The 27,484-nt window shown below is 47.5% G+C and overlaps 1 protein-coding gene across 3 annotated transcripts in view; it reads right to left on the reverse strand.

Annotated features, from left to right (window-relative positions):
* The window catches only part of LOC144164386 (eukaryotic translation initiation factor 2-alpha kinase 1-like), a 357,352-nt gene that overhangs the window by 195,630 nt on the left and 134,238 nt on the right, over nt 1-27,484 (reverse strand). For all 3 annotated transcript variants that reach the window (XM_077694911.1, XM_077694912.1, XM_077694910.1), the window contains one exon: nt 16,477-16,554. In XM_077694911.1, the coding sequence (XP_077551037.1) occupies nt 16,477-16,554 (78 nt within the window). The remainder of the gene's footprint in view (nt 1-16,476; nt 16,555-27,484) is intronic.

The raw sequence follows: 27,484 nt of genomic DNA on the forward strand, positions 1-27,484 counted from the left end.
TACTCCGAATCTTACTTAGCCCTTCTACGTCTTGGACGATACACGTATAGTCACTTATAATGACGTCGATTTTGTTTTTAATTGTACCGTCGATACCTTCCCAAGTCCATTTCCTGATGTTTCTTTTGTAGAAGAATGTGTTCATTAACCTCAATTTTTTTATCTCTGCAAATCCTACCAGTGTTTCTCCTCGACTGTTGCGATTATCTCATCCGAAGTTTCCCACTGACATTTCCCCCATTAGCTTCCTACCGACCTTTGCGTTAAAGAAAGAAGACTTGTATCACAGAGCTGGAGAAAATGGCTACTTTAGCAGCTTGATACACCGCATCAAATGTCCTATTCACTGATTGAATGGCAACCAAAAAATTTTCGCTTCTTCAACGCCGCCAGTCAACAAATCTAGCCCTATCTTTATTGTCTCTCCTTTCACCTGGTGGCCCATCTGCATCTGCCTTGATGTATTGAAGGGGCGAATGAAATATTACCTCGAATTCTCGAATTGAATATCCTACCCATTACCCATTTTTGTTTGGTTGTGGCGTCAGACTCTTAATGTCTGAAGCCATGACCAAAAGAGCAACCGCCAGAAGAATAAACACAATTCATCTACAGATTTTCTTATGCATTGGTGGGCTGTGCTGTACAGCCAACATATTATTGATTTAGAAAATGGGCCAAAGTTTGGATATGCCTAGCTTTAGCTTCTTATCGTACATATACATTCCGTTTGGTGTAATACAGGCATTATAAAATTTATCCATGTTTCTGGATATAACTTTGTGCCAGGCTAAAATGCTGTTACGATGCTGGCAACCATGATATTTGACAACTTTCCTCCAGCGAAGGGTCGTAATAAAGGCAACATACACATTCCAGCTGTGGTAAAGCCTAATTTGCAGCCATTAGGTCCAAGCACTAAAAACAAAATGTTTTTTTGTAGTTTTATTTTTCATCCTTGAAACTTCAATAGTTACTGCTTCTGTTAAAGAATGGAATGATGGTCTAAGTCTTACCGCAATCCTTTACTTGTGCAGAGTTCGCCATTACCATCCTTAATTGCACCTGGGCAGCAATTTGTTCTGAGAATTTGAATAAATGTTAAGATACTAGTTATAGACAAAAACAAAATTCGTATTCATTCTAACCAGAGGCTACACATGTGCCGTATTTTAAATGAAGCCCATCTTGCTTCATTAGGCTGCTTTGCCCATATTCATATATATGTAGCCTTTAATATTTATGATGCGTGTTTTTACAGGAAGTGTATATTTTTATTTGATGTTGCTCTGTATTTATCCAACTGTATCTAGTCCAGCAATTGGAATTGGTTGTGGTCAGTTTTTGTCAACTAAATCAGCTTTTTAATGGCCAAGGTATGATTTTTGTCTCTAAATGGTTGTCTCATTGCGTGTTTGGCCTATGTACAGTTGAAAGCTGCTATTTAGCTTCAAATTGGAATGTAGGGCTAATATCGTGGTCCTTCGGTTTGTGCTCACTTTAATTCATGCCATTATTTCTTATCATTTGAAAATAAAACCACCAATATGCTGTCATTTTAATTTTGTCACCTGCATTGTATTTTTTCAACTATATCTAAGGGATGACTATCCATACTTTCATGAGTTTGTTGACCAGTGATTAGTTTAAGTGCTCAAGCAATATTTGGCTGCGAAGATTCTCTGTAGCATCTATATAAGGGATCTCTGGTTTTTTTAGCCAAGACTTCATTTCCAGCTTTAATAAAAGTGCACAGTGAAAAAACTGAAATGCAAAGTGGAAGCGAAAATGTCTATGTGCCGTGATTTCAGTGCACATAAGATGTCCCTAAGTGGCCGAAGCTAATCCAGAGCCCTCCTCTGCGGTGCACTTCGTATTCCATGTGTAGCTTTGCTTAAAAACAGATACAAATGTATGATCAATTCAAAATGATTTTAATGTTTCTAAATGCAAATATACTCAGTTTAAGCTGCCATATTTATAGAAAAATATTCTCTAACAATTGTATAGTATCTAAAGGTTTACAGAAAAACTTTTCGTTTTTGGTTATGCACCTTCGTACCAGAAGAAAAACTGTCATTAGGAAAAGCAGGAGAAACGTAAATATGGAAAGTAGCAAACATGAAAGCTGCTGACGGAAAAAATGCTGAAACTTTTATGGAGAATATTTTACGGTTTTCAGTTGCATTCAGCTTTAAAAAAGGCTATAGACGTAATATTGCCGCGAACCATACATTGGGTTTGTTTATTTGTGTTTTGCTTTTACCGCCCGGCTGCGCCGGTCTGTGTTATCTCTGCGCCAAGGGAAGCGCGTGTTCCATTCTTTCTTTCTGTGCCGCATGTGTTATCTGTCGTGATAGGGAGAGCATTCCGATCTAACGTGAACAGCCCAGAATAATCTTCTTGGATCTACTATGTTCTCGATGTGAATCGACGTTTCGAGAACCACGCGCGCCGAAAGATAAAAAGCCTGCAGTGCGGACGCCGGAGCATTCGATTCTGCGACGCTCGCTGACGCAAGTCACTTTGTTGACCGCTGCTTCGCCGCCTCTGTATTCTTTTGAGTTGTTAGGGGAGCACAAGTTCGCTCCAATAAACTTGTTTCTCCTGCAAGACAACTGCGTCGTCCTTGGCTTCGTGACATCTGGTAGAGGTGCTGGGTACGCACCCTTCATGCCCACTACAACCTCGAAAAGCCGCCAAGCCAGTCCAACAAGAGCCAGCCCCCGCCTGCAAGATTTACCGCCCGAGTTCGGTTTGATGCCAGAAGGGCCCAAGAAAAGGAACGCTGCAACCAACACCATGGTACAAGAAACAACGTCGCCAATCATGCTGCAGCAGCCCCGGGAACCGCCATCGTTCCGGGGAGCCCCCGCTGAAGATCCAGAGGAATGGTTGGAGAAGCTGGAGCGCGTGCGGATCTTCAACAGGTGGGACGATGAAGAAACCTTCCGGCATGTTTTCTTTTACTTGGAGGATGCAGCCCGAACTTGGTTTGAAAACCACGAGAGCGCCTTGACCGACTGGACGCAATTCAAAAGCGAGTTCCTTAAGACCTTCACGACCGTGGTGAGAAAAGAACGAGCTGCGATTTTACTGGAAACTCGAACGCAACACCCGAACGAAGGAGTCGTAATCTTCGTCGAGGAAATGAAGCGACTTTTCCGCCGTGCGGACCCAGGAATGACGGAAGAAAAGAAACTACGGTTTCTGATGCGAGGTGTGAAGCAAGAGCTCTTCGCGTGCCTTGTTCGCAACCCCCCCAAGACCGTGTCCGAATTCGCGTCTGAGGCCGCCGCGATGGAGAAGACGCTCGAAATCCGAACGAGGCAGTACGACCGCCCAATCAATGCGCTGGTTTCGGAGACGCTTGGTGCCAGCGCTATCAACTCCGACTCACTACGCGACACTATCCGCGAAATAGTGAGAGAGGAGCTGCGGAAACTGCTCCCGACGCCGCCGCAACCACAAGTCGCTTCTCTTACCGACGTCATTAGAGAAGAAGTGCAGCAAGCGCTGGGAACTTCAACGACGCCAGTAGCACCTCGCGAGCCGCAAGCCATGACCTACGCGGCTGCTGTACATCGCCCTCGCCCATCTGCACCCTATCGTCACGAGGCTCCGTACCGTCGCCCCCTCTCGCCGGCCCGACCACCTGCGGCGCAACCCCCTGCCCCAAGGAAGACCGACGTGTGGCGAACGTCCGACAATCGTACGCTGTGCTACCACTGCGGAGAGGCCGACCACGTCTACCGTCGCTGCCCCTACAGGAGGCTCGGTTTGCGAGGGTTCTCCGTCGACGCACCCCGCCCCCGAACTGGCCAGCGCCCATCGGAGATCGAAGAGTACCTGTCCAACACCAGCCGTCGACCAGCCCGTTTCAACCGTTCGCCGTCACCCTACCCATACCAGTCGCCGAACCGCCGTAGCAATGCTGAGTTCTCACGTGGAAGGTCCCCCAGCCCACGCGGGGGAAACTAAAAGATGCAACTTCTGGAGGTAAAGTTGCACGATCGCGGAAAAATGAAAACCCTCCAACGACGCAACGACTCGCGGAAGACAGTGACTCACAACATGCCCTCATCCCGACGACCCGACCCAGACCTGACGAGACTCCCGTACACGACGACAGCTATACGCCGCGACGCGCACCCGACCGGACCGAGACGTCCGCTGAGAAGACGATGACAACGATGACGCACAGTGCCCGACCGTCAACACGCACAAGCCGAGATGCGACGCCCCGACGCACCCGGAACTCGAGGAAGGCGGCATCCGACGTCAAGGTGTCCATCGACGGCTTTGATGTAGTCGCCCTCGTAGACACGGGAGCCGACTACTCCGTGTTGAGCGGACCATTTGCGTCTAAACTGAAGAAAGTTATGACCAGATGGGACGGTCCGCACATACGCACAGCAGGAGGCCACCTCGTGACGCCAAGTGGAACGTGCACATCGCGCGTCACCATAGACGGCACGACGTACCCTGCGGTGTTCGTCGTTTTGCCCAACTGCTCCCGCGACGTAATTCTCGGAATGGACTTTTTGACGGACAACGGCGCAATAATCGATCTGCAGACGAAGTCGATAACTTTTTCCTCCGACCACTCCAAGACGCCGGAATCGAACCCCGAAATCCGTGCAGCTGTAAGGATCGCCGATGATCACGTCACCCTGCCACCCCGCGCAAGCTTGATGGTCGCAGTCTACTGTGAAGATGCTGCTCCTGACGTCGACGCTATCGTAGACACCGATCAAAGGGTGCTTCTCAACCGTGGTGTGTCGGTCGCAAGAGGCATTGCGCGCTTCAAGGAACACCAATCCCACGTTTTGGTTACGAATTTCACCGAGGAGTACCAGCATTTAAACAAGGGCGCGGCAATTGCATTCCTCGAAGAAGCGCAAGAAGCAAGTGACGTGATCGCGGTCGCCGACTTTGAGCGCACACCCGTTGAAACCTTCAAGCTCCCGCAGCCTTTCGACGTGAATCCGGCGCTACCGCAAGAACAACGGAACAAGTTATAGGCTTTGCTGCGTCGCTATAGCGAATGTTTTTCGTCGAGCGCAAAACTACGTCAGACCCCTCTAGCGAAGCACCGAATAATAACCGAAGATGGAGCCCGACCCACCCAACAGTCACCGTACCGCGTCTCTTCACACGAACGGGAAGCCATCCGGACTCAAGTCGACGACATGCTCAGCGACGACATTATACAGCCCTCGAAAACCCCCTGGGCTGCGCCCGTCGTACTCGTAAAGAAAAAAGACGGCACATTAAGGTTTTGTGTTGACTACCGGCGACTGAACAAAATCACGAAAAAGGACGTGTACCCCCTCCCCCGAATCGACGACGCCCTCGACCACCTCTGCCACGCAAAGTACTTCTCATCGATGGACCTGAAGACCGGCTACTGGCAAATTGAAGTGGACGAGAGAGACCGAGAGAAGACTGCATTTATAACCCCAGACGGCCTATACGAGTTCAAGGTGATGCCGTTTGGGCTGTGCACAGCACCAGCGACGTTTCAAAGAGTCATGGACACTGTGCTAGCTGGCCTTAAGTGGCACACCTGCCTCGTATACCTTGACGACGTAGTGGTATTCGCCCGGACTTTCGACGAACACCTTGCAAGGTTGGAGTCTGTACTCGAGGCCATTCGTACGTCGGGGTTGACACTGAAGCCTGAAAAGTGCCGTTTCGCATACGGGGAACTCAAGTTCTTGGGCCACGTCGTCAACGCCGCGAGAGTCCTACCTGACCCGGCAAAAACTTCAGCCATTGCGAACTTCCCAAGGCCGAAAGACAAGAAGGGCGTGCGAAGATTTCTCGGGCTGTGCGCATACTACCGGCGCTTCGTCGCAAACTTCGCACGCATTGCAGAGCCACTCACGCGCTTGACGAAAGATAGCACCCCTTTTAGCTGGGAAAACGACCAAGAAAAAGCATTCTGCGAGCTGCAAAAACGCCTGCAAAGACCACCCGTGCTCGCTCATTTCGACGAAAATGCCGAAACGGAAATGCACACGGACGCCAGTGATATAGGCTTGGGTGCCGTCCTTGTCCAAAAGCAAAGCGGCTGCGAAAGGGTAATCGCCTATGCCAGCCGTGGTCTGTCGAAGGAGGAGAAAAACTATTCTGCCTCTGAGAAAGAGTGCCTGGCTATTATATGGGCGATTTCAAAATTTCGCCCATACGTGTATGGAAGGCCATTCAAAGTTGTAACAGACCACCATGCGCTGTGTTGGCTCGCCAATTTGAAGGACCCCTCTGGCCGTCTTGGGCGGTGGAGCTTGCGCCTGCAGGAGTTCGACGTTACAGTCGTTTATAAATCCGGCAGGAAACACTCCGACGCCGACTGCCTGTCCCGCGCCCCCGTCGACCCACCACCACAAGACGCTGACGAAGACAGCGCGTTCTTCGGGATCGTGACGGAGAGCGACCTAGCCGCCCAGCAGCGTGCCGACCCCGACTTACGCGTCATAATCGAGTACCTCGAGGGATGCAACGTTGCCGTTCCTAGGACCTTCAAACGCAGCTTACCAGCATTCAGCCTGAGAAACTCCGTCCTCGTGAAGAAGAATTTCAGCACCGCAACAAGAGCGAATTACCTTCTCGTCATCCCCGCGGACCTTCGTGACGAAATTTTGGAAGCGTGCCACGACGACCCGTCTTCCGGACATCTCGGCACAGCGCGCACTATTGGAAAAATCAAGGCGAGGTACTACTGGCCCGGCCTTACCTCTGACGTCACCTACTACGTCCGGAGCTGCCGTGACTGCCAACGACGAAAAACGCCGCCGACAAGACCCGCCGGACTTCTGCAACCGATCGCCGTCCCATCGAGACCATTTCAACAGATTGGAATGGACCTTTTAGGCCCGTTCCCTACGTCACGATCACAGAACAAGTGGATTGTCGTAGCGACAGACTACATGACGCGCTACGCAGAGACCGCCGCTCTTCCGAGGGGGACTGCACAAGAAGTGGCAAAGTTCTTTATAAGCCAAGTTGTGCTGCGACATGGAGCCCCGGAAGTCCTAATCACCGACCGCGGAACGGCATTTACTGCTGAGCTGATGCAAGGAGTATTACGCTACAGCAACACGGATCACCGAAGAACGACGGCGTACCACCCCCAAACGAACGGACTAACAGAACGTCTGAACAAGACAATCGCAGATATGCTGTCAATGTACGTTGACGTTGAACATAAGACTTGGGACGAAGTGCTCCCGTATGTCACGTTTGCGTACAACACGGCTATCCAGGAGACGACGCAGCTGACGCCGTTCGAGCTTGTCTACGGTAGAAGGCCAACTACGATGCTCGACGCCATGCTTCCGCACGTAGAAGACGACGACCTCAACGCCGACGTCCACGGATATCTTCAACGTGCGGAGGAGGCCCGCCAGCTCGCTCGAGTTCGTATAACGGACCAGCAGCTGGTGGATGCGGGCCGCTACAACCTCCGACGCCGAGACGCCGAGTACCAACCAGGGGATCGTGTGTGGGTTTGGACTCCCATCCGACGACGCGGACTCCGTGAGAAGCTCCTGCGACGGTATTTTGGACCCTACAAGATTCTACGACGTGTTGGCCAACTTACCTACGAAGTGATCCCCGATGGTGACTCCGGCACATCACGACGACGCACGCGGCCTGAAGTCGTCCACGTGGTTCGCTTAAAACCTTTCTACGGACGATGACGAACTTTTATTTTCATTTGTTCGGACTGTCGCTTATGTTAGCATCGGGTCGATGCACTCTTAGAGGGGGGGTAATGCCGCGAACCATACATTGGGTTTGTTTATTTGTGTTTTGCTTTTACCGCCCGGCTGCGCCGGTCTGTGTTATCTCTGCGCCAAGGGAAGCGAGTGTTCCATTCTTTCTTTCTGTGCCGCATGTGTTATCTGTCGTGATAGGGAGAGCATTCCGATCTAACGTGAACAGCCCAGAATAATCTTCTTGGATCTACTATGTTCTCGATGTGAATCGACGTTTCGAGAACCACGCGCGCCGAAAGATAAAAAGCCTGCAGTGCGGACGCCGGAGCATTCGATTCTGCGACGCTCGCTGACGCAAGTCACTTTGTTGACCGCTGCTTCGCCGCCTCTGTATTCTTTTGAGTTGTTAGGGGAGCACAAGTTCGCTCCAATAAACTTGTTTCTCCTGCAAGACAACTGCGTCGTCCTTGGCTTCGTGACAATATGCTTGCCATGAAGCACCTCGTATTACTAGTCAATGCTAATAGACATTGGCTGTTCGATTTTCATTTAAAACATTCACAAAGGACCCCATGTCCACTGGCACGGACATAATGCTTTAGAAGCAATGCACCCACATTTCAACCTTGGGCTTCACCAGGGAACTCACGCATTGTTCTGTGATGTTTCCAGTTCTTGGTATCGCTATGTGGGGTCATTTAGTCTAAATGTTTGGTCACATAACTCGATATACCACCAAGCCATGATAGTATTGTACCTTATGAATGTCTTTTTTTCAGCAAAACTAATAATGCAAAAGAACCTAAATGGCAGCAGGGACCAACTTTTATGAGCAGAATAAAGCTGCAGTATGGAGGGAAGTATACATATTGTATTTGGTCTTCCTTCATATCGAGCTTTCCTGCTTAGCTCAAGAACAAGGCAACTAAACATTGCGGGTATCTACCGTGATTGGAAGTTTAATGCAATACTTGTTGTTGTGTTGTGTTTTATGGCGCATAAGCAACTAAGGCTATCATGCGCCAAACAAAAGGTTTCGTGTATTTTGTGGATAATAACCGATTGCTTTATCTTGTTATTGCTTGTTTAGAAGTGTAGCTTCTTTTAAAAAACTAAAGAAGGAGGGAAGTTTGACAACAGCATTCTCTCCTTGAAGTAGGCTGGGGTGAAATGGAATTTGGTCGCTGTAGAACAGCCTAAAATGTTTTTTCCTCAAGGGCTCAAATTTTGTACATGAGAGTAAGATGTGATTTAAATTAAGTTCCTGGTCACAATCTTCACATCTCGGTTTCTCTAAGAAGAAAGTTATGTGTAAGATGTGTGTGTCCAATGCGGAGACAGCATAAAATCACTTCTTTGAGACGTTCTTTATGTCTGCTTGATTCCCACTCTTCTATCGTGGGTTTAACTAGGTGGAGTTTGTTGTCGATTTCCTTATCCCATGAGGACTGCGAAGTTTCCCTCAGTTTGCTCTGTATAAATTTTATGTAGTCGCTGTGAGGAATCTGTACTGTCTCTATTGTTCCGTTACCCGCCTGTGCGGCACATACGTCCGCTCTCTCATTTCCTTTGATTCCCACATGGCTAGGGACCCAGCATAACTTAAGTTCCTGTCCTTGTTTTGTGATTGTTACCAATTTGTGTATTATTTCTCCTACTAGAGGTTGAGCTGCATTTTTGTAATGCACTGCTGTGACTACGCTTATAGATTCTGTATATATAATACTGCGTTTAATTTTATTCCTCATTATCCTTTCTACCGCCACAGCAATGGCATAACATTCAGCTGTGTAAACCGAAGCGCACTGGGGTAGCCTGATCACCTTTTCCCATTTCCCCTGCACTACTGCACTCCCGACATAGCATGATGTTTTGGAACCGTCTGTGTAAAATGAGGTGTAGTCTATGTATTTTTTGTTTAGTGCCGAAAATTCCTGCAAAATATGTTCTTGCGGTGTCTGCTTTTTTTGAAGGCGTGTTAGTGTGAAGTCACATGTTGTAGGAAAACTATACCAAGGGGGTAGTTGGTTCTGTCTATGCGCAATATGAGGTAATGTGTGCAGCGTAGTGAATTCTTGTCATCTCTCTTCAAACCGAAGAAGCAATGGTCTGATAGCTTGAGGTTTATTATTGAACAGTGTTCTAGATGGGCATTTTGTAACTATAGGGTAACACAGATATTTCTGCAGTGAACAGATCTTTAGTATGTATGAGCATGTGAGCATATTTCTTCTATATGTGAGTGGTGGTTCATTTGTTTCGACGTAGAGGCTGTTTATGGGGGATGTCCTATACGCCCCAGATGACAGACGTAAACCTAAATTGTGAACGGGATCCAATCGTTTCAATGAGGACTGTCTCGCGGAGCCATAAACAATGCTACCATAGTCTAAGCTGGAGCGAACAACTGAGCGATAAACTTGTAGAAGGCATGATCTGTCGGAACCCCAGTATTTCCGTGACAGAACCTTAAGTATATTTAGAGCTCGCGAAGTTCTCTTTTTAAGCATATTGATGTGGGGTAGGAAAGTGAGTTTTTTGTCGAACACTATGCTAGAAATTTGTGTTCGTTTTGTATGGGTAAGTCGGTTTCCTTGAGGTGTAGGTTCGGATTGGTCTGTAAGCCTCTTTTGAGAGAGAAGAGAATAGTCATTGTTTTGTGGGCTGAAAACTGGAAACCATTTCTGCCTGCTCATGTTGTCAGTTTGTTTATAGCCAACTGTACTTGTATCTCGCATGTTGCTACATTGGAAGATGTACAAGCAATTTGAAGATCATCAACATAGACAGAGTACATAATCGACTTTGGAAATATTTTGCATATGGAGTTCATTTTTACAACGAACAGTGTTGTGCTTAGAATACAGCCTTGAGGGACCCCGTTCTCCTGTACAAATGTTCTCGAGAGGGTTGAGCCCAGTCGTACTTGAAATGAACGGTTTGCCATGAAGTCATTCAGGCAATTCAACATTCTTCCACGGATGCCAAACTTTTCTAAATCCCGCATTATTCCAAACTTCCACGTAGTGTCATAAGCATTCTCCAGATCAAAAAAGACAGCAAGACCGTGTTGTTTGTGTATGAATGCTTCTCGTACGGTATTTTTGAGGCGAACAAGATGATCAGTTGTTGAGCACGCCTTTTTAAACCCGCACTGGTGAATGTCAAGAAGTTCGTTTGATTGTAGTACAAAACGTAGCCTGGTATTCACGACAAGTTCAAAAGTTTTGGCTAGACAGCTCGTAAGGTCTATTGGTCTAAAACTACTTAGGGAGGTTGGCGGCTTTCCGGGTTTGAGTAAAGCTACAATGAATGCTTTTTTCCAGGCTACCGGCATCCTTCCCGATACCCAAACTTTATTAAAAAACTTCAGAAGTACTTCTACAGAAGGACCCGAAGGATGTGCGAGCATTTCATAATGTATATCATCTGGGCCGGGTGCAGTCTGCTTAACGGCCGATAGAGCTCTCTTCAGTTCTTGGAGCGTTATTAAACTATTATAAGGTTCGTTTATACTACCGTGTGTTGGAGGTTTTTGTTTCTCTACAGTGTGTTTGTATTTTAAAAATGCTTCTGCGTAATGCACAGAACTGGAGACGCTGGAGAAATGTTCACCCAGCATATCCGCCTGCTCTTCTAGGCTACTTTGTACACCAGGTGCTGTTAGAAGAGGAACTGTAAAAGGGGAGTACGTGCCATTGAGTTTCCGAACTTGTTCCCACATTTTTTTTATGTGACAGCTGTTTATAGACGAGACGTAATTTTTCCATTAATCTTTCTCGGCATTCCGCCGAATGTATCGGGCTTTAGCTCGTTTCCTTCAAACTCTAATATATTTTCTTGCGTTGGATATCTTCGCAAGATGCCCCATGCTTTGTTTTGCTGCTTTTTTACTTCGTTTGTGTCCACCATACTTTGTTATTTTGTCTCACCATTCCCGAGGACTGTGGAATAGCTAAGCGCGCAGCCTTAAGAATGAAAGATGTAAACCTTTCATTCAATTCATCGATGCTCAGTGTGTCCGAAAAAACTTGGTCTAAAGTAGCTTCGGAAGTAAAAAGACCCCAGTCGGCAAACTGAAGTTTCCACCTGCGTGGTTTCGTCGGGATAATGGTTGGTGATGATGATGTTACGCTAATGACTACAGGTGGTGCGTGGTTTCGTCGGGATAATGGTTGGTGATGATGATGTTACGCTAATGATTACAGGTAGATGATCGCTCCCGTATGGGTTGTCAATGACATCCCACTTAATATCGCTGAAAACAGTCGGTGAACTAAAGGATAAATCTATGCAGCTCATTTTCCCTGAGCTTGGAGAGCAGTGTGTAGGTTCGCCGGTGTTTAAAAGACAAACATTATTGGACAGAATAAAATCCTCTAAAATCTGCCCCCTTGCGTCAGTTTTTTCGCTCCCCCAAAAAGAAGAGTGGTATTAAAATTGCGAACTCTTAAAAAAGGCTCCGATAGTTCGTTTACCAAGTCTTCAAAATCTTGCAGTGTTACTGTGAGGTGTGGTTCAATGTACACACAGCACACTGTTATTGTTTTAAATGCAAGCAGGGTAACCGCAACTGCTTCTAGCTTAGTTTTATGTTTGTCTTCTCAGTTGCTATGCCATTTTGGACAATTATTGCCACTCCGCCCGAGAGCCTACTCGCCTGCTCTCGGTCGCAGCGAAAGACCTGGTAACCTTTGAGTATATTATGGTGTTTAGGACATAAGTTTGTTTCCTGAACGCAAACGGCTACAGGAGAGTGTGTGGCGAAGATGTTTGTGATGTCATTTAAATTATTTAAAAGTCCTCTGCAATTCCAGTGGACAATGAATGCCATGCAGCTTTTTTTTTTTGGTGGAGTGAAAACTAGGTTTTCGGTCCTGTGATTCGGGGCTTGTTTCTCTTTATGTTGTCTAGGGAGTTCCGCCGCCCATCCGAAGTAGAGGGCGCAGAACCTCCTTCAGATGTGTCCATCGTCTCTTCGGAGACGCTGGAGGATCGTGCAGAACGCACGTGTGTCGAACTGTTTGACCTCACCGTGTGGGGTGAGGCCTTGGAGACTGCCGAACCAGGGGTCCGTGCAGCCCGCTTTGGAGGAGGTGGCGCAGCGCTAGCTGCTTCCACCGGGGGCGCGGGGGGCCTTGCTGGAACCTCACTCTGTGTGGCTTCAGCAAGCGCCGAAGACCGCTGTGATGCTGCGCCCTGTTGCACCACAACGGCGTAGGGTCACGTATGCGCCGAGGAGAGTGGCATCCGTGCTTCGCGGAATGTCAGGTTTCTGTTACTTTGAGTGTTATTATCTATTTTTGTTTTTTCCATGCAGGGCAAACCCCTGAGTACGCTGCGTGGTTGCCCTCACAGTTTACACAAAGATATTGGGCTTGACAGTTTTCAGGAGGGTGTTCATGAGAAGCACATTTCGCGCATGTCTATTGGCCCCGGCAGTTCAATGAGCCGTGGCCGTAGCGTTGGCATTTGTAGCATCGCCGTGGGTTGGGGATGTATGGTCGAAGTTTCATTTTGGTATAGCCCACCTCCACAGATTCTGGAAGGATGCTTGATGCAAAGATGAGGACGATATGCCTTGTCTGAATTTCTTTGTTTTCTCTTTTGATTTTGATACGGTAGACATTTGTGACATTTTGTTCCTTGAGACCTTCTAGAAGCTCTTCCTCGGACACATACTTCAGGTCGTCATCTGAGGTGACTCCGCGGACTGTATTTAGTCATCGGTGCTGACAGTTACAGGAATTTCTCCGAAAAAACCCGCCGTGGTGGCTCAGTGGCTAAGGCGTTCCGCTGCTGAGCACGAGGTCGCGGGTTCGATTCCCGGCCGCGGCGGCCGCTTTTCTGATGGAGGCGAAAAGCAAAAACGCCCGTGTGTACGAGATTTTGGCGCACGTTAAAGATCCCCAGGTGGTCAAAATTAATTCGGAGCCCTCCACTACGGCGCGCCTCATCGCCTGCGTTGCGTCGGCGCGTTAAACCCTACAATCAATGAATCAATCAATCAATTGAATTTCTCCGAAAGAAGTTAACGCTGAGAGCTCGTCGAGCTGATGTTTGTAAAGTACTTCGAGTAGAAGGTCTCCATTTGCAAGCTTCTTTATGTTATAACCTTCCCCAATGGTGGCAGTTAGGGTTTTTGCGACTAGAAATGGCGATACAAGTCTGGCAGTCTTCTCTTCGTCACTGCTGTGTATTACGTGGAAGCGTGGAAAGTTGGCAACGTTCTTCATGAAAAACTGGGCGGTTGCATCGGTGCCTCCTCTTTTACGAGAGGGATCAGATGGGCGAAAAAAGGAAGCCATAAATTGAAAAAACTTGTTCGACCATGGTGCCAGCCAGCCACCATGGAGCCCAACAAGGGGACGGGACATGAACTCGTGAGCAAGTCATGCCCACGCCAGCTGTACACCACGACTATAACCAAATATGGCCGAACACAGGGTTGTCCACCACACAAGGTTAACCCTAGCCGCCAGGAAAAAAAGAAACTGAGAAAGAACGAGACGACAGGATAGTTGTTAGAGATAGGAAAGTGAAAGGTTAAAGACGAGGACAGGAAAAGGCGACTGCCAATTCCCCCCGGCCGGGTCAGACCGGAGGTGCCGTTTACGAGAAGCGGAGGCCAAAGTGGTGTGTTGCTTTAGCCAAGGGGCCTTAAAGGTCCAAGCACTCGGCGTCGGCTCAACCACCAGGACCCTCTTTTCCTCGGTCACGGCGCTGCCACGCACGGCTAGACGTGGGTGCTCGGGGTCCGTGGTGTCGCACAGTAAACGCAAACATCTGCTTTAGCAGATGCCCCTGCCGCAAAGGTTTTAAGGCTCAAAGAACTTTTGCGCGGATTATGTGCTGCACACGTACTGAATTTCACTGCATACAACGTTTAAGCTGTGCTGTGAAGCTGAAAAAATGCGTGCTACAGTTTTGTAAAATAAAAATCAATTCCCTTTTTACAAAATTTTGAATAATCAACAACCTCTATTGTTATGACGTCTGTACTGAGACGTGGCTCCAATATTATAGATTTTAAATCGATGTCTCAACAATCGGTGGGATAAAATAGTTCTAGCAAATTATCAGGTGGCGTTGACCTTCAATGGAATGCCTCACAGAACCGAGCTTAGAAAGCACATACATTCATACTACAATCGTGTGTCATATTGTGCAATATGTGGCTGCACATCTGCTGCTTAGACATCGCGTTCGGAAAACCCGACGGCCATCGAGTCTTCCACCTAGACGTCGTTCTTCTCGAACCTGCTCCCCCCACTTCTCCGGCGTTCTCTCCCCTAGCCAGCCTGGCCTCCACACTCTTCGGTTGAGGCCACTTTCCATTGGCCCACTTTATTCCCTCGAGTGGCTTGCTGCTTCTTTTTCCTCGGTGCAACCACACTGAGGGAAACTCCGCAGCACGCATTCGGGCCACGAGCACTGTGTTGGCACGTTTCGGCCGCGTTGTCGTCGTCGTCGTCGTCACAACGAGTGCCTCACCTGATTGTTTGGAACAATTACCTTGATCAGGTGGTAAAAGGCAACAACACTCAACACTCTGGCATCAAAATTTCGGGCCACCTGCTGCTCAGAACGCGAAATTTTCGCAACAGGGCGCAACTAAGGCTAATGCGACAAAAACGAATTATTCAAGAAACAAAACATGCCGATACATGTGTACTGCTCGACACAATGTCGGATAAAATATTATTGCTTAGTTCTTCTTATCTTATCCTTTAAATTGTTTGGTTGACTGTAGGGTTTAACGCGCCGACGGAACGCAGGTGATGCTGCATGCCGTACGGGAGGGATCGGGATTATTTTGACCACCTGGGGATCTTTATCGTGCGCCGATATCTCGAACGGGCGTTTTTGCTTTTCGCCTACGTCAGAAGAGCGGATGCCGCGGCCGGGAATCAAAACCGCGTCCTCGTGCTCAGCATCGCAACGCCTTAGCCACTGAGCCACCGCGGCGGGCTCATCCTTTAAATTACTACCAGCAATGGGTGCAACTTGTTTTTCCTGTTTCCGGTTGCCATCAATGTGAATAATTTGATGTCGTAAAGCATAAAAATAATGCATCTGAATGGTATCAAAACGCGCAGCCACATCCATGACGACATTCATAAGGCTTGGGAAGATTGCGTGAAGCACCGAGGCGTAGAGAAGCTTGGAAGCAAGACTGTAGATGAACCCCGCAAACTTAACCAAAACGTATACGTAGCAGCAGTACAGAGGACATTAAACTTGAGAGAAGCGAGCGTTGTATTTACGTTTTTCTTACTAAGCGGCTATGACAGAGACCGCCCAGGCTGAGCATACCCAAAGCTTCTTCGTCCTCTCGTTACATTATTATTATACATGTAAAAGTATTTAAAACGTAGTAGGCCTTTGAAACGAAGCTTTCACCTCTATAGGAAGTAGCTTGATTTCGTGCTGCGGGCGGGGCGCTATATAATATCTGCTATTTAAAAAGTGCCGGCAAGATTGCAGATTGAAGGGGGATTATCAAAAGTGCTACCTAAACGTGACGATTCTGGAAACATACCTGACGCATTTTACAACACATAAAATGTTTTGTTTCCTCATTCAGCAGTCTTATCCGCTGTCATAGTTAATGCCATTAGTCAACAGGCAACCGAGTGCTCTTTCCCTCCTGATAAAAATCATACACCGTAGTTTAGTTTCTACGCAGCGGAAGGTGCCACTAAAATAGGATGCTTTATGAACAACACAATCCCATAAAGTTACAACTTACCTCTGCAATAGGTGTCAAACCCCAGCACTTCTTTCAATTTTGCCTCGGGAATGTTGATGGTAGCAATCATCATGTGGCCTGAAAAAAACATGTACAAATCAATACACATTCCAAGAGTATTTTCACTCGACACTGCTAAAAATATCAAACACTTGAAAATACTTTTAGCATCATAGTTTAAGATCAGACGACAGCACTACCCCGCTTCATTGTTTTATCAGTAAAGCTCCACCAAATGGTTGCTGGACCCGTAACCTGGCAAAAAAGAAACTATACCCATCGGGAAACCCCTGTACTTGGATGAGTATGAGCGTTTCTTCGCGTTCCGATGAGCCCGAAAGTCAAACAGTGATGATCGACGAAGCATTAGCCTCCAAGATGGCAGTCTTTTACAAAAAGTTTATTTGACAATACTCATAAAATTTTACACTACAATCTCAGGACTCAAAACACCTATGTACAGTGCCTAATTGAATATTTATTGTTACTAGGGTACAGAAAGGCAACGAAGAGACAACAGAAGAACTTGAACGATTCGCAAACGAGATCATTTTTGAGGACATTCTGAGGACAATACTGCTATCAAAAACTTCATCGTCTGGGCAGGCCATCACCAAACAGAACTAGCACGATAATCCTGAAACTTCTTGAACGGCCACAAAATACCGATATACTGAAGAATGCGGACAAAGTTGGAGACAAAAACGTATCTGTCGGACAAATGTTCCAAAAACTGTGTGCCTAACCAAAAAAAAGCTTTGAGACAGCGCTAAGCCTAATCGCGAAAAAAAGAAGAAGGTATCGCTACTGTTAACTACGTTGTATATTAACAAGAAAGCTTAGGTTTGGTACGAATCTCGGAAAGAAAGAGCGCCACTCAAGAAAAGAACGTGCCAGGCGATTCGGAAAATGCGGGCCGCCAATTACGAGGATGCAGGCGCATTTAACCGCGTCGTAAGCGTTCCTCTAACTGAAGAACGTGCAATCGCTTATGCTTACTTTCCCAGACCCCACAAATTATCTGTGCCCGTAAGCATACAAAGCGGCCAATCATAAATGTTAACGCCAGAATTGTAGTTAATAAAGCCGATGAGCTAAAAATCGCGCTACTGCAACTAGACACGCATATCACAATCCTAACGGAAACGTGGCTGCAGAACGATATTGCATGCGGCTTAGTTTTTCCACCATCATATTGTAACGTGGCGGTATAAGCATGAGACGAACCACGATATATGAGGTGATGATTTATTGGGCGTCAGCAATCATTGCATGAGCAGGGCTACATCACACAATGTGCTTCCTCTTCTTCGAAGGTGGGCAAACATGGCGGCATGTGTATTTGTCTACTTCTTCGTCTCTTGCTCTTGACACTTTCCCACGGCCAAGGGCGACCGTCCCGGTCGAGGAAGCGGTGACGTACAAAAGGCGATGAAAAGGAGCGTTGTGATTTAGGGAACAGTGAGGTACTTGCGCCACGATGGACGATGAATTCAGTGATGTTGCGTGGCCCGAACATAGCGATGTCCTGAAGGCAGCGACGAAGCGTCACGTGTACGCGGAACCACATCTGCCGAGAGGGCTGGGGACATGGCGTCATGGGCTCGTCTCGTCTGGTTTCAACTCGTCGCGCTGGTCTTCTTGGGCTGGTAACGGGCTGGAGACACGGGGCGGGGGACGTGGTCGTTCGAGTGCTCATCGCAGCGGAGCTGGGGCTGTCCGACATGGCCCGCGCACCGTAGACGATCGCGGTCATGCAGGGAAGGTGCGAAGCTGAAGCAATGATAGGGTGAGCCCACACACTCCAACAAAATGTAACGTGGCGGCAGAACGATGATACGAACCACGATTGATGAGGTGATGATATATTGGGCATCAGCCATCATTGCAAGAGCACGGCTCACTCACGCAATGTGCTTCCTCTTTTTCGAAGGTGGGCAAACATGGCGGCATGTGTAAATGTCCACTTTTTTGTCTCTTCCTCGTGACAAGACGTTGTCTTCCGTGAAGGCAGGCAGTCAAGGGGTGCCGCAGTTGCGGTTCTCGTGAAGCAGCAATTCCAGTCTTATGTACTGGAAGACATTGTTAGTCTGGAATGTGCTTGCCTGAAAGTAACTTACTGGGAAAAATGCTTTATTCTTTACGCTCTATATAAAGCTCCGGCTGTGTCCCCTGATTACGTAAAAAAATTACAAATCCCTATGTCCCGACATATGAACACCAGGGTGTTCCAAATAGATGATTGCTGTTTACCTGACCTGAATTGGGATCATCAGCACCCTTGCACTATGGGCAACAACCACGTCAATTAGTTATGTAATATCATGCTGTTACATGATTTTGTCCAGTTTGTCAAAAAACCGATGAGTCAGCAGAGTAAGAGTAGCTCGATCATAGACGTGGTGTTCTTGCCGCGGAGTTTTCACAATTGCAGTTTGTCGATCGAAGCAGGGCTTTCTCATCACTACCCCGTGAACATTAAAATTAGCCTGGAATCACCTTCTGACCATTTTCAGCAAGGCGTGCGCTGTTTTAAAGACTTTTGCGCTCTTGTGACGCCTCTGTAATTGACCATCTGGAAACGTGTGTCTTGCGCTTCCCTATTCCTGACGCATGCGTCCTCTGGGACCAGTTGAATACCATTTTCCACTTTTGTATAGATAACTTCACACCCACAAAACCGAAAAAGTGCACAAGTACACGCCTTGGAGGCCAAGAGACTATTAAACTGAAACGTAAAATAAAACGATTAAAAAAATCGCGCGCTGTATTTGAAGTTATCGGTAACATGAAAAATGAATTGGCAAGCGCAATGAAAAGCTCTAAAGATTTCTACTTCAACGTATCGCTGACCAACTTTACCACAAAAGACCCTAAAAATTTCGGAACCACAAAAGTGCAAATAAAAAGCTTATCTGTACATTCAATATTTGTGATGCAATAGTTACTGATCCGAAAGTCATCGTTCATTTTTTCAACGACTAGTTTCACAGTGCATACTCTTGTTCTCAACCCTGTACCACAACACCTGCAACTACAGATTCCTCAGATGCCGAATTTGTTTCTTATAACAGAATTGTTTCTATGTCATGGTACTTGGAAACAAAGACACCCCCCGGAACCTATAATATTCCGAGTGTATTCCTATGCAGCTATGCCGAGTTTTTCACTAAATAATTTGTTATTGTATTCCGTGTTTCCTTCTTAAATGGCGAGGTTCCGATCTGCAAGATAGCCCGAGTTGCGCCCTTTGCAAAAACAAGGCTCTCTCTTTTCACCAGACGATTACTAACCGATGTCATTTCTATCAACGTATTCCAAAATATTAGAATACATTATAAAGAAACAATTTCCTCAAACGTACCTCTGTTCTAACCAACCATCACTACAGATTTAGAAAAGGATACTCCACATCCACACAATTAGTTTGTTATACACTCCTTCGCTTCGGTGGTAGATACTAACGGCCAAATTGATGCAATGTTTACGAATTTCAGGAAGACTTTCGACAAGGTCCTTCCTGACAGTTTAATCCTGAAATGAAAGAATATTGGACTTTCTAATGTTTTTTTATGGATTTCGAACTACCTACGTAATCGTAAGCAATTTGTCTCTCTCGGCGACAAAAAATCGAACTTTCTTCTAGTTCACTCTGGCGTTCGCAAAGGAAGTTGGTTGGAATTCTTGTTTTTTTTTACTTTTTCCTAAGTCGCCGCCTTTGCCGGAGATGGACTACAAGGTTGTGTACAGACCACCACCCGGACTCCAACTCGCAAAGTGGAAGGACTCGGATGCCGCTATCGCCGTGGCGCGGGCGATGAACATGCCATTGAAGGACTTCGTGAATCAGGTCACCACTCAAGTACAGTGGACGCAAAACCTGCTTCTCGCTAGCACGACGCACGAAGAGCTTGCGCATCGACTGGCCGGCATTGCCCACCAACAGGTTGGATGAAATGTATACAAGTTTGTTCCATACCTCAAGCCTTTAACGAACACGAGCGCTGGAATGGTGGTTGGAATCACCGACTGGCTGACGAACGATAACATCATGGAGTACATTACCACACCGCGGCATGAAATAGTGTCCGCCAGACGGCTAGGGAACTCGTCAGCAGCTTTGCTCCACTTCAAGGGACCGCATGTACCCTTCTACGTTAAGGTATTAGGGGCAATAACCAGATGCCGTCCATACCGCAAGTCAGTTCAGTTTTGTAGGGCATGCGGGAACATTAGTCACCGACAGGAAGTATGCCCGTCCCCCAAGCCAGAGCTAGCGTTAGATGTGGCATAGAAACAGCCGAAGCTAATCAAGATTGCCACCCAGTATGCAAGCTGTGTAACAAGCCGCATGAAACAGCCAGCAAAGAGTGCAAGTGGCGACTACGGCCAGCACCCCCGCCTCTACATGTCAGGCAGGCCAGGCTCCCGAAAGGTGGCACGGCGTCCTCGGCGACGGCCTGTGGGGCGGTCAACCCGGAAAGCAGCACAACCTCTGCATCATTTCTTGATGGCATTTTGACAAGCTCCTCATCTAGATCCAGGTCTAGGTCACGTTCCAAGTCAAAGGCCAGAGGAAAATCAAGGTCGAGATCGAGGTCGATAACCCAATTTCCTTCAACAGCGTGGAATCAGAATTGTGGAGAACATAACAGAGTAATGTTCTCAAATGTCCAGTTTCCACCTTTGGTTGCAGTCCCTACTCATAACAGTAACGACGGTAGAGGCACCCCAGACTGGGTGGCTCCCTTCGAAGTCCTAAAACGCAACGTCGAAGGAAACACGCGCATGATCAAGGAATTGGTCAAACTAAACTGAAGCATAATACAGGAAATAATGCATATCAGACAACAACAAGCAATACAAGATAAAGAAACCCTTCAAATGAAGGAGGATCTGGCCCAAATTAAACACGGTGACGCCGAATTTCAGCGAACGGTGTTAGGACTATTTTAACAGATTCAGGAGCAGATCCAGGACATCCTCAAGACCTAGCAGCAAATTCAAGAAACAAATATGACCATACTGAATGAAATGAAAGACCTCGACAAAAGGGTGACGGTTCTAGAGGAAAAAGACAAGGCTTCCAAGAAACCAAAGAATTATCCTGGGAGAGAAGCTCGAATGGAGGAAATGCTAGAATATGATGAGTAGCCCCTCAGGTACCAGAAAGCTCCCATTTCGAACAGTTCCCAAACTTAAAATTTGGCAATGGAACTGCAGAACTATTAGACCTAAAAAACAAAATTTGCTACAATTCAGCTCAATTGAGAAATCAGATGTCATTGTTCTGCAGGAAACTCAAGCTGAAAGCATTAACTTAACGGCCGACGATGCGCATATAACCGAGGGCATGACCCGAACTGCCATCCTTACCATAAAGCAGTTGGCCACACAGTTGCACCCCATCAAACACAGGATCGAGCACACCCTCGTGGAGATCATACCCGACAGGAAAACTTTGCAGAGCCTGTTCATTTGGAACATGTATTGTCAACCCACCGAAAACTTGGGGGACCTTGACAGATTTTTTCGTATGGTCTTGAAATTGACCGCGGGTCACAAGATGGTGGTGGTAGGAGACTTTAATGCACCCCACGTGGCATGGTGGTATAAAAGGTCATTAAAGAAATAAGAAAATATCTACAACGTGGCTCAACAGCACCGCCTTACGCTGTGGAATGATCTCCAATACCCCACCCGAATGGGCAACAATGTGTCGAAAGACACAACCCCTGACCTCACTTTCACGAGGGGCATCACCAATGCTGAATGGCAGAGACTCGACGAGAATCTCGGTAGTGAGCACTACATTGTTCAACTGGAAATTGACCATCGGCGAATACCCGCAAAAACAGGAAAGGCAAGAATTACAGACTGGGAAGTCTTCCAAGAAGAAAATGACTAACAATCGATAAACATAGACATGGATCTCGAAGAATAGACCACGAAACTGGTTGAAAAGCGTACAAATTCACAAAACAGATCCAATAACAAATCAAAAACCAGAAGTAGACCCTCACCTCTTACATATTTGGGAGGCTCGCTGAAGTCTTACACGGAGGTGGAAAAAACCGAAGTGTAACAAAAAGCTACAGAAACGCATTGCCCTCTTATAAGAAAGCAAGCAGAGGAGTACGCTAGCCAGCTGGGAAGGCAGAACTGGAACCAGTTATGTGACCGTTTACAGGGGACACTCAGTACCCAAAGAATGTGGAATATCTTGAAGTCACTTATCCCGAACACTGGATCCAAAAACACGACTGGATGACAAATAGAGCGCCTCATCCACAATTTCCCGGGTACTGAAGAAGATATCCTTATGGCGGCAAAAATGAAACTCATTGGTGAGCACGACGAAATTATACCTGTTTCCCACCCTGATTACGTAGGGGCACCGAACCTCGACATTGACACCCCATTCACCAGGGCCGAGCTGGATGCGGCGCTCGCCAAGCTAACAAGGGACACTGCGCCAGGAGCGGACAAGATCACCAACAGAATACTCCGCCACATCCCAGAAAAAATCAAGGAGGATCTTCTCAAAAGAATAAACGAGGTATGGGAGAGTGGAAGTTTACCAGCACCGTGGAAGCATGCCAACGTGACCATGATTCCAAAGCCCAACAAGCCTATCAGATTGTCCAACCTCAGACCGATTTCATTGCCATCGTGGTTAGTGAAACTCATGGAGCACATGGTACTAGATCGCCTAACCGTTCACATGGAGCACATCAACAAAATAAGGATTCCAGACTTCATGTACGGTTTCCGGCTATACGCCTCGAGCGCGGCCTGTAGGGGCGCCACTGAAATCCTCCTAGCGGCCCGTTTCGAAAGCAGGCGCGGGAGTCCGCGTCCCGCTCCCCAGTGCCGCCGCTGCTTTTGCGGCACTTCACGACTGAGATTTACCGTTTGTGGGCGTTTTAAATCCATGTTTGTGTGGAGCAGTCACTCTGTTCGCAAATGGGGTGTGTTTACGAGAGTATAAATGTTTCCGACGCGATCGTGGTGTGGTATTTTCGGTCTGTATAAGCGCCAGGTGTGTGTCACAGGCCAGCGTCGCGGAACCGGCGTATGATGGAGCCGATTGTAGTTACACTGACCTGAATTTACTAGCCGTGTCTCCGTAACCACCGGTTCCTCAGATGTTCATGCTACGGCTATACACTACGATTTAAATCGGTTTTGTGCGCTTACATAATCAGCGGAGCACCCATACCTGACAGCACACCAGTTACGTTTGCCAATATTATACCTCAGATATTGATCACCACCATTTACAAGCCAGTCTGTGTTAATTTCGGGAATATTCAACAAAAGTAGGATGGACAATGCATAGGGGATCAACACACGATAGAGTCGTCTTGTCGTGAGGTGAGCGCCCGCAAACATTTATCTGCTACATATACCCTCTGCGAGCAGCGCGGAGACGGGCTTACAATATAATCCGCATCCGCGACTAAATGCTTCTTCGAAATATCGTCATATGGCACAGGGAGCCTGCAGAATAAACCAGCAACTGAAATCAGGGGGCCTTATCACATACCACACTCTTCCAACGACAGATTTCATCGCTGGTTGAACAGCCTACCCTGTGTACTACCAAAAATGCGTCCGCCGTACGATGAGCTCTTCGTTGAAGTAGAAAAACAAAAGGAAATTGAACGCGAGATTTATGTGTGGGATTACTAAAACGTTCATTGCCTGATTCCGCTCCGCATTTGTACACGGCGTCCCCCTCCCCCTCCCCCCTACCGATTTCTCGCGAAATAGTAGTGCATTTCGCGTATAGTTGGTCTAGTGAAACCTACCTGGATGAAGTTTAGACGAACGTTTTTAGCATGCCAGAAGCTGCACTGTTTTTTTTTCTTTTCCGTTAGAGCTATTATGTTTCTAAATTCCGCATTGGCACAGCATTTATTTTTCTGTGGTTTCATTTCCTTGGTTCTTGCTATATGGCGTGTGTGGGCACATATTTAACGACGCACAGGCTTGGAATGTACTTTACATTTTCGCATGGTTTATATTCTTATAAAAGGCATAAGTTATTGTCCGGGATTGGGTAATCACATCCCCGAAACATATTTTTGCGGCGTATATATGCGAAACGAAGCCGCATTCGTTGTCCACGCTGCGAAATGAAGCCAACCTCTCCTTGTGCCAGTATCAGGTCTAAACGAGGCGTCTGTAGAATTCATTTGTGCCTGATGTTTTGGAGGTGGCATGGGTGATATGTTGCTGCCGTCGCCGATGCCCGGAAGAACGACGACGAAGCGCGCAGAACAGCGTCCGCGGGTAGCTCTTGCAGGCGATCGCGTACTCTATACGAAGACGCAGCTGCTTTTTAAGTGACCTAAACGTACTCTTTGCCTATAGTCATCACCATAACAAGTTCTTTTAGGGCGCGGAGAGGCGAAAAGAAGCGAAATAGAACCAAAACACTGCACGAGCCCCTATCAGTCACGCAGCGCAAATCCCGTCAACGCCGCGGAGAAGCGGCGGCAGGCGGCGCAGCGATCGCAAAGCTCGAGGCGTATAGTTATCGACGCAAGGTATTCTGCTACAGATCGAAGAGGAGGTCATTGACAACCTCAGCACATCACAAAAAAGCACCATCCTGGCGCTTGACCTTGAAGGTGCGTGCGATAATGTATCGCATGTTCGATAATGTATCACTGGAGAACTTACAAGAATCGCAATGTGGGGTGAGGGCCTATAACTACGTTCGGTACTTACTTTCGTCTCGGACGGCGACAGTGGGCCTTGGAAAGCTTCGGAGTGAAAAATTCCAGGTCCAAGCAAAGGGCACCCCACCGGACTTACTTTTCAATATCGCGATGATCAAGCTACCTGGCGTGATAAATACAATCCCTAGTCTTAGACATGCCATCTACGCTGATGACCTCACATTCTGGACAACCAGAGGGGGAGCGGGAAACCAACAGGATTCTCTACAGGAAGCCGTAGACCGCACCGAGCCATACCGCAAGCAGTGTGGACTTTCCGTCGCCTCCGAAAAATCGGAACTTCTGGTACTAAGAAAGAGGACGAGAGGCAGACCCCGCCTGAAGCACCAGACCCGGAAGTGAAGCTTCATGGCATCCCTATCTCAAAAGTCGACACAATGCGAGTATTAGGCCTCCCTCTCCAAAAGGACGGAACAGGAGCTGCTACACTCTACAAGCTCAAAAGCACCACCACCCAGGTAACTCACCTGGTCAAGAGGGTTGCGAATAAAAACATGGGCTCAAAGAAGAAGATACAATTCGATTAACACAAGCATTCCTTATCAGCAGAATTAGATATAGTACCCCATATTTGGGACTAAAGAATGCCGAAAAAGAAAAACTCAACATCCTCATCAAGCAAACATCCAAATTGGCACTAGGTCTACCGGCGAAGACTTCGACGGAAAAGCTCTTGCAACTAGGGGTACATAACACGTGGGAGGAGCTTGTAGAGGCCCACAGGGTAAGCTAAATTGAACGGCTGAAACTCGCACAAACAGGTCGCGCCAATTTACGCCGTCTCGGGTATGAGGTGAATTTGGATTCACAAACCCAAAAAAGCCGCACCCACTTTGTCTGAGGGACTATATCACGGTTTCTTTCTAATATCCCTCGCAACATCCAACCTCTTTACCACAAAGGAAGGAGAAATGCCAGGGTAAAGGCACTAAAAAAAGCTTATGGTAAGGATAGCGGAACGAGGTACGTCGACGCCGCAAGATATTCAAGCGCAAACCATGCAGCACACGCGATAACCGTGACCGACAGCAAAGTAAAGGAACTAAGCTCGGCAACTATCCCGACTGAAAACATTGACTCCTCAGAAGAAGCAGCGATTGCTCTCTCTACTACGATGATCAAGCAAAGCCAAGCTCGGATGATTATAATCATAGATTCCCAAACAGCCTGCAGAAATTTTCAGAAGAGTCTCATCTCCAGAGTAGCGCTTAATATACCTCTCAAGCTCATAGGATCAAGAAGAAGAAGATGTACCGTACATATACATCGTGTGGACACCGGGGCACAAGTTTCTAGAGGGTAATATGGCGGTTGGTGCCACTGTCCAAGGTCATTGCCACCGAGAAACAACCGCTACCCTTACCCCCATCACAGAAGCTCAAGCCACTCCCCGCCGATGTTCCCACCTATCCCACGACGCGCCAGGGACATATTAGACCATTACAGATTGAGCAGACGGAAATATCCACCTCCTCATCCACAACTCACCAAAGAAGAAGCGACGCAGTTAAGAAGACTCCAAAATAACTCTTGCCCGCACGCCTCACAGTTCCACATGATTCATCCCAGCCTGTACACTTACGACTGCCAATTCTGCGGCACCCCCAACACTCTGTACCACATGGTGTGGGACTGCAAGGGTGGGAAGGAACTCCCAGAGGTCCTGGCGCCATCGACGGAGCAGCGGGAGGCCCTGCTCTCCAGCGAAGTCCTGGATGACCAGCAAGGCCTGGTGATCCGGGCCAGACAAGCAGCTGAGGGCCATGCCATCCTGGACTAGGGACGCCACCCACCAAAGATGGTCAACGCTACTACGCTGAAGATCATCCAGCTCTCAATCTTCCTTTTATAGGAATCAATAAACGTTTATTCCTCCTACTCCTCCTTCCTAATGAGCACGGTTGCAGCGGACGGGCTGCAATGGGTCAAAATCTGCTCTCGTTCTTCGTTCAGGTGCGTAACTGTATTTCACTGTATGCTAGAAAGAGTGACAATCTCTGTATTTTGCTGCTCCCGTGCCCACGGGTATTTTGTGAAGTTTTGTCTGACTGCCTTAACACTGGCATTCTTTTAATAATGGCTGGAGATATAGAAGCAAACCCTGGTCCTCAAAGAAGGTGCCCTCACAAAAAAGCAAACTTCTTCACCCCTTCGAGAACGACTCATCAACCGAACTAGGCGAAAGCAGTGAAATGTTCAAAATTCTAAAACAACTTCAGGAAGAGTCATCGGCCATAACAGCTAGCCACGAAGAATAA

Source organism: Haemaphysalis longicornis, unplaced genomic scaffold (assembly GCF_048455015.1).
Source record: "Haemaphysalis longicornis isolate Haplotype H1 unplaced genomic scaffold, Haemaphysalis longicornis Haplotype H1 scaffold_13, whole genome shotgun sequence".
NCBI classification, from domain to species: domain Eukaryota; kingdom Metazoa; phylum Arthropoda; class Arachnida; order Ixodida; family Ixodidae; genus Haemaphysalis; species Haemaphysalis longicornis.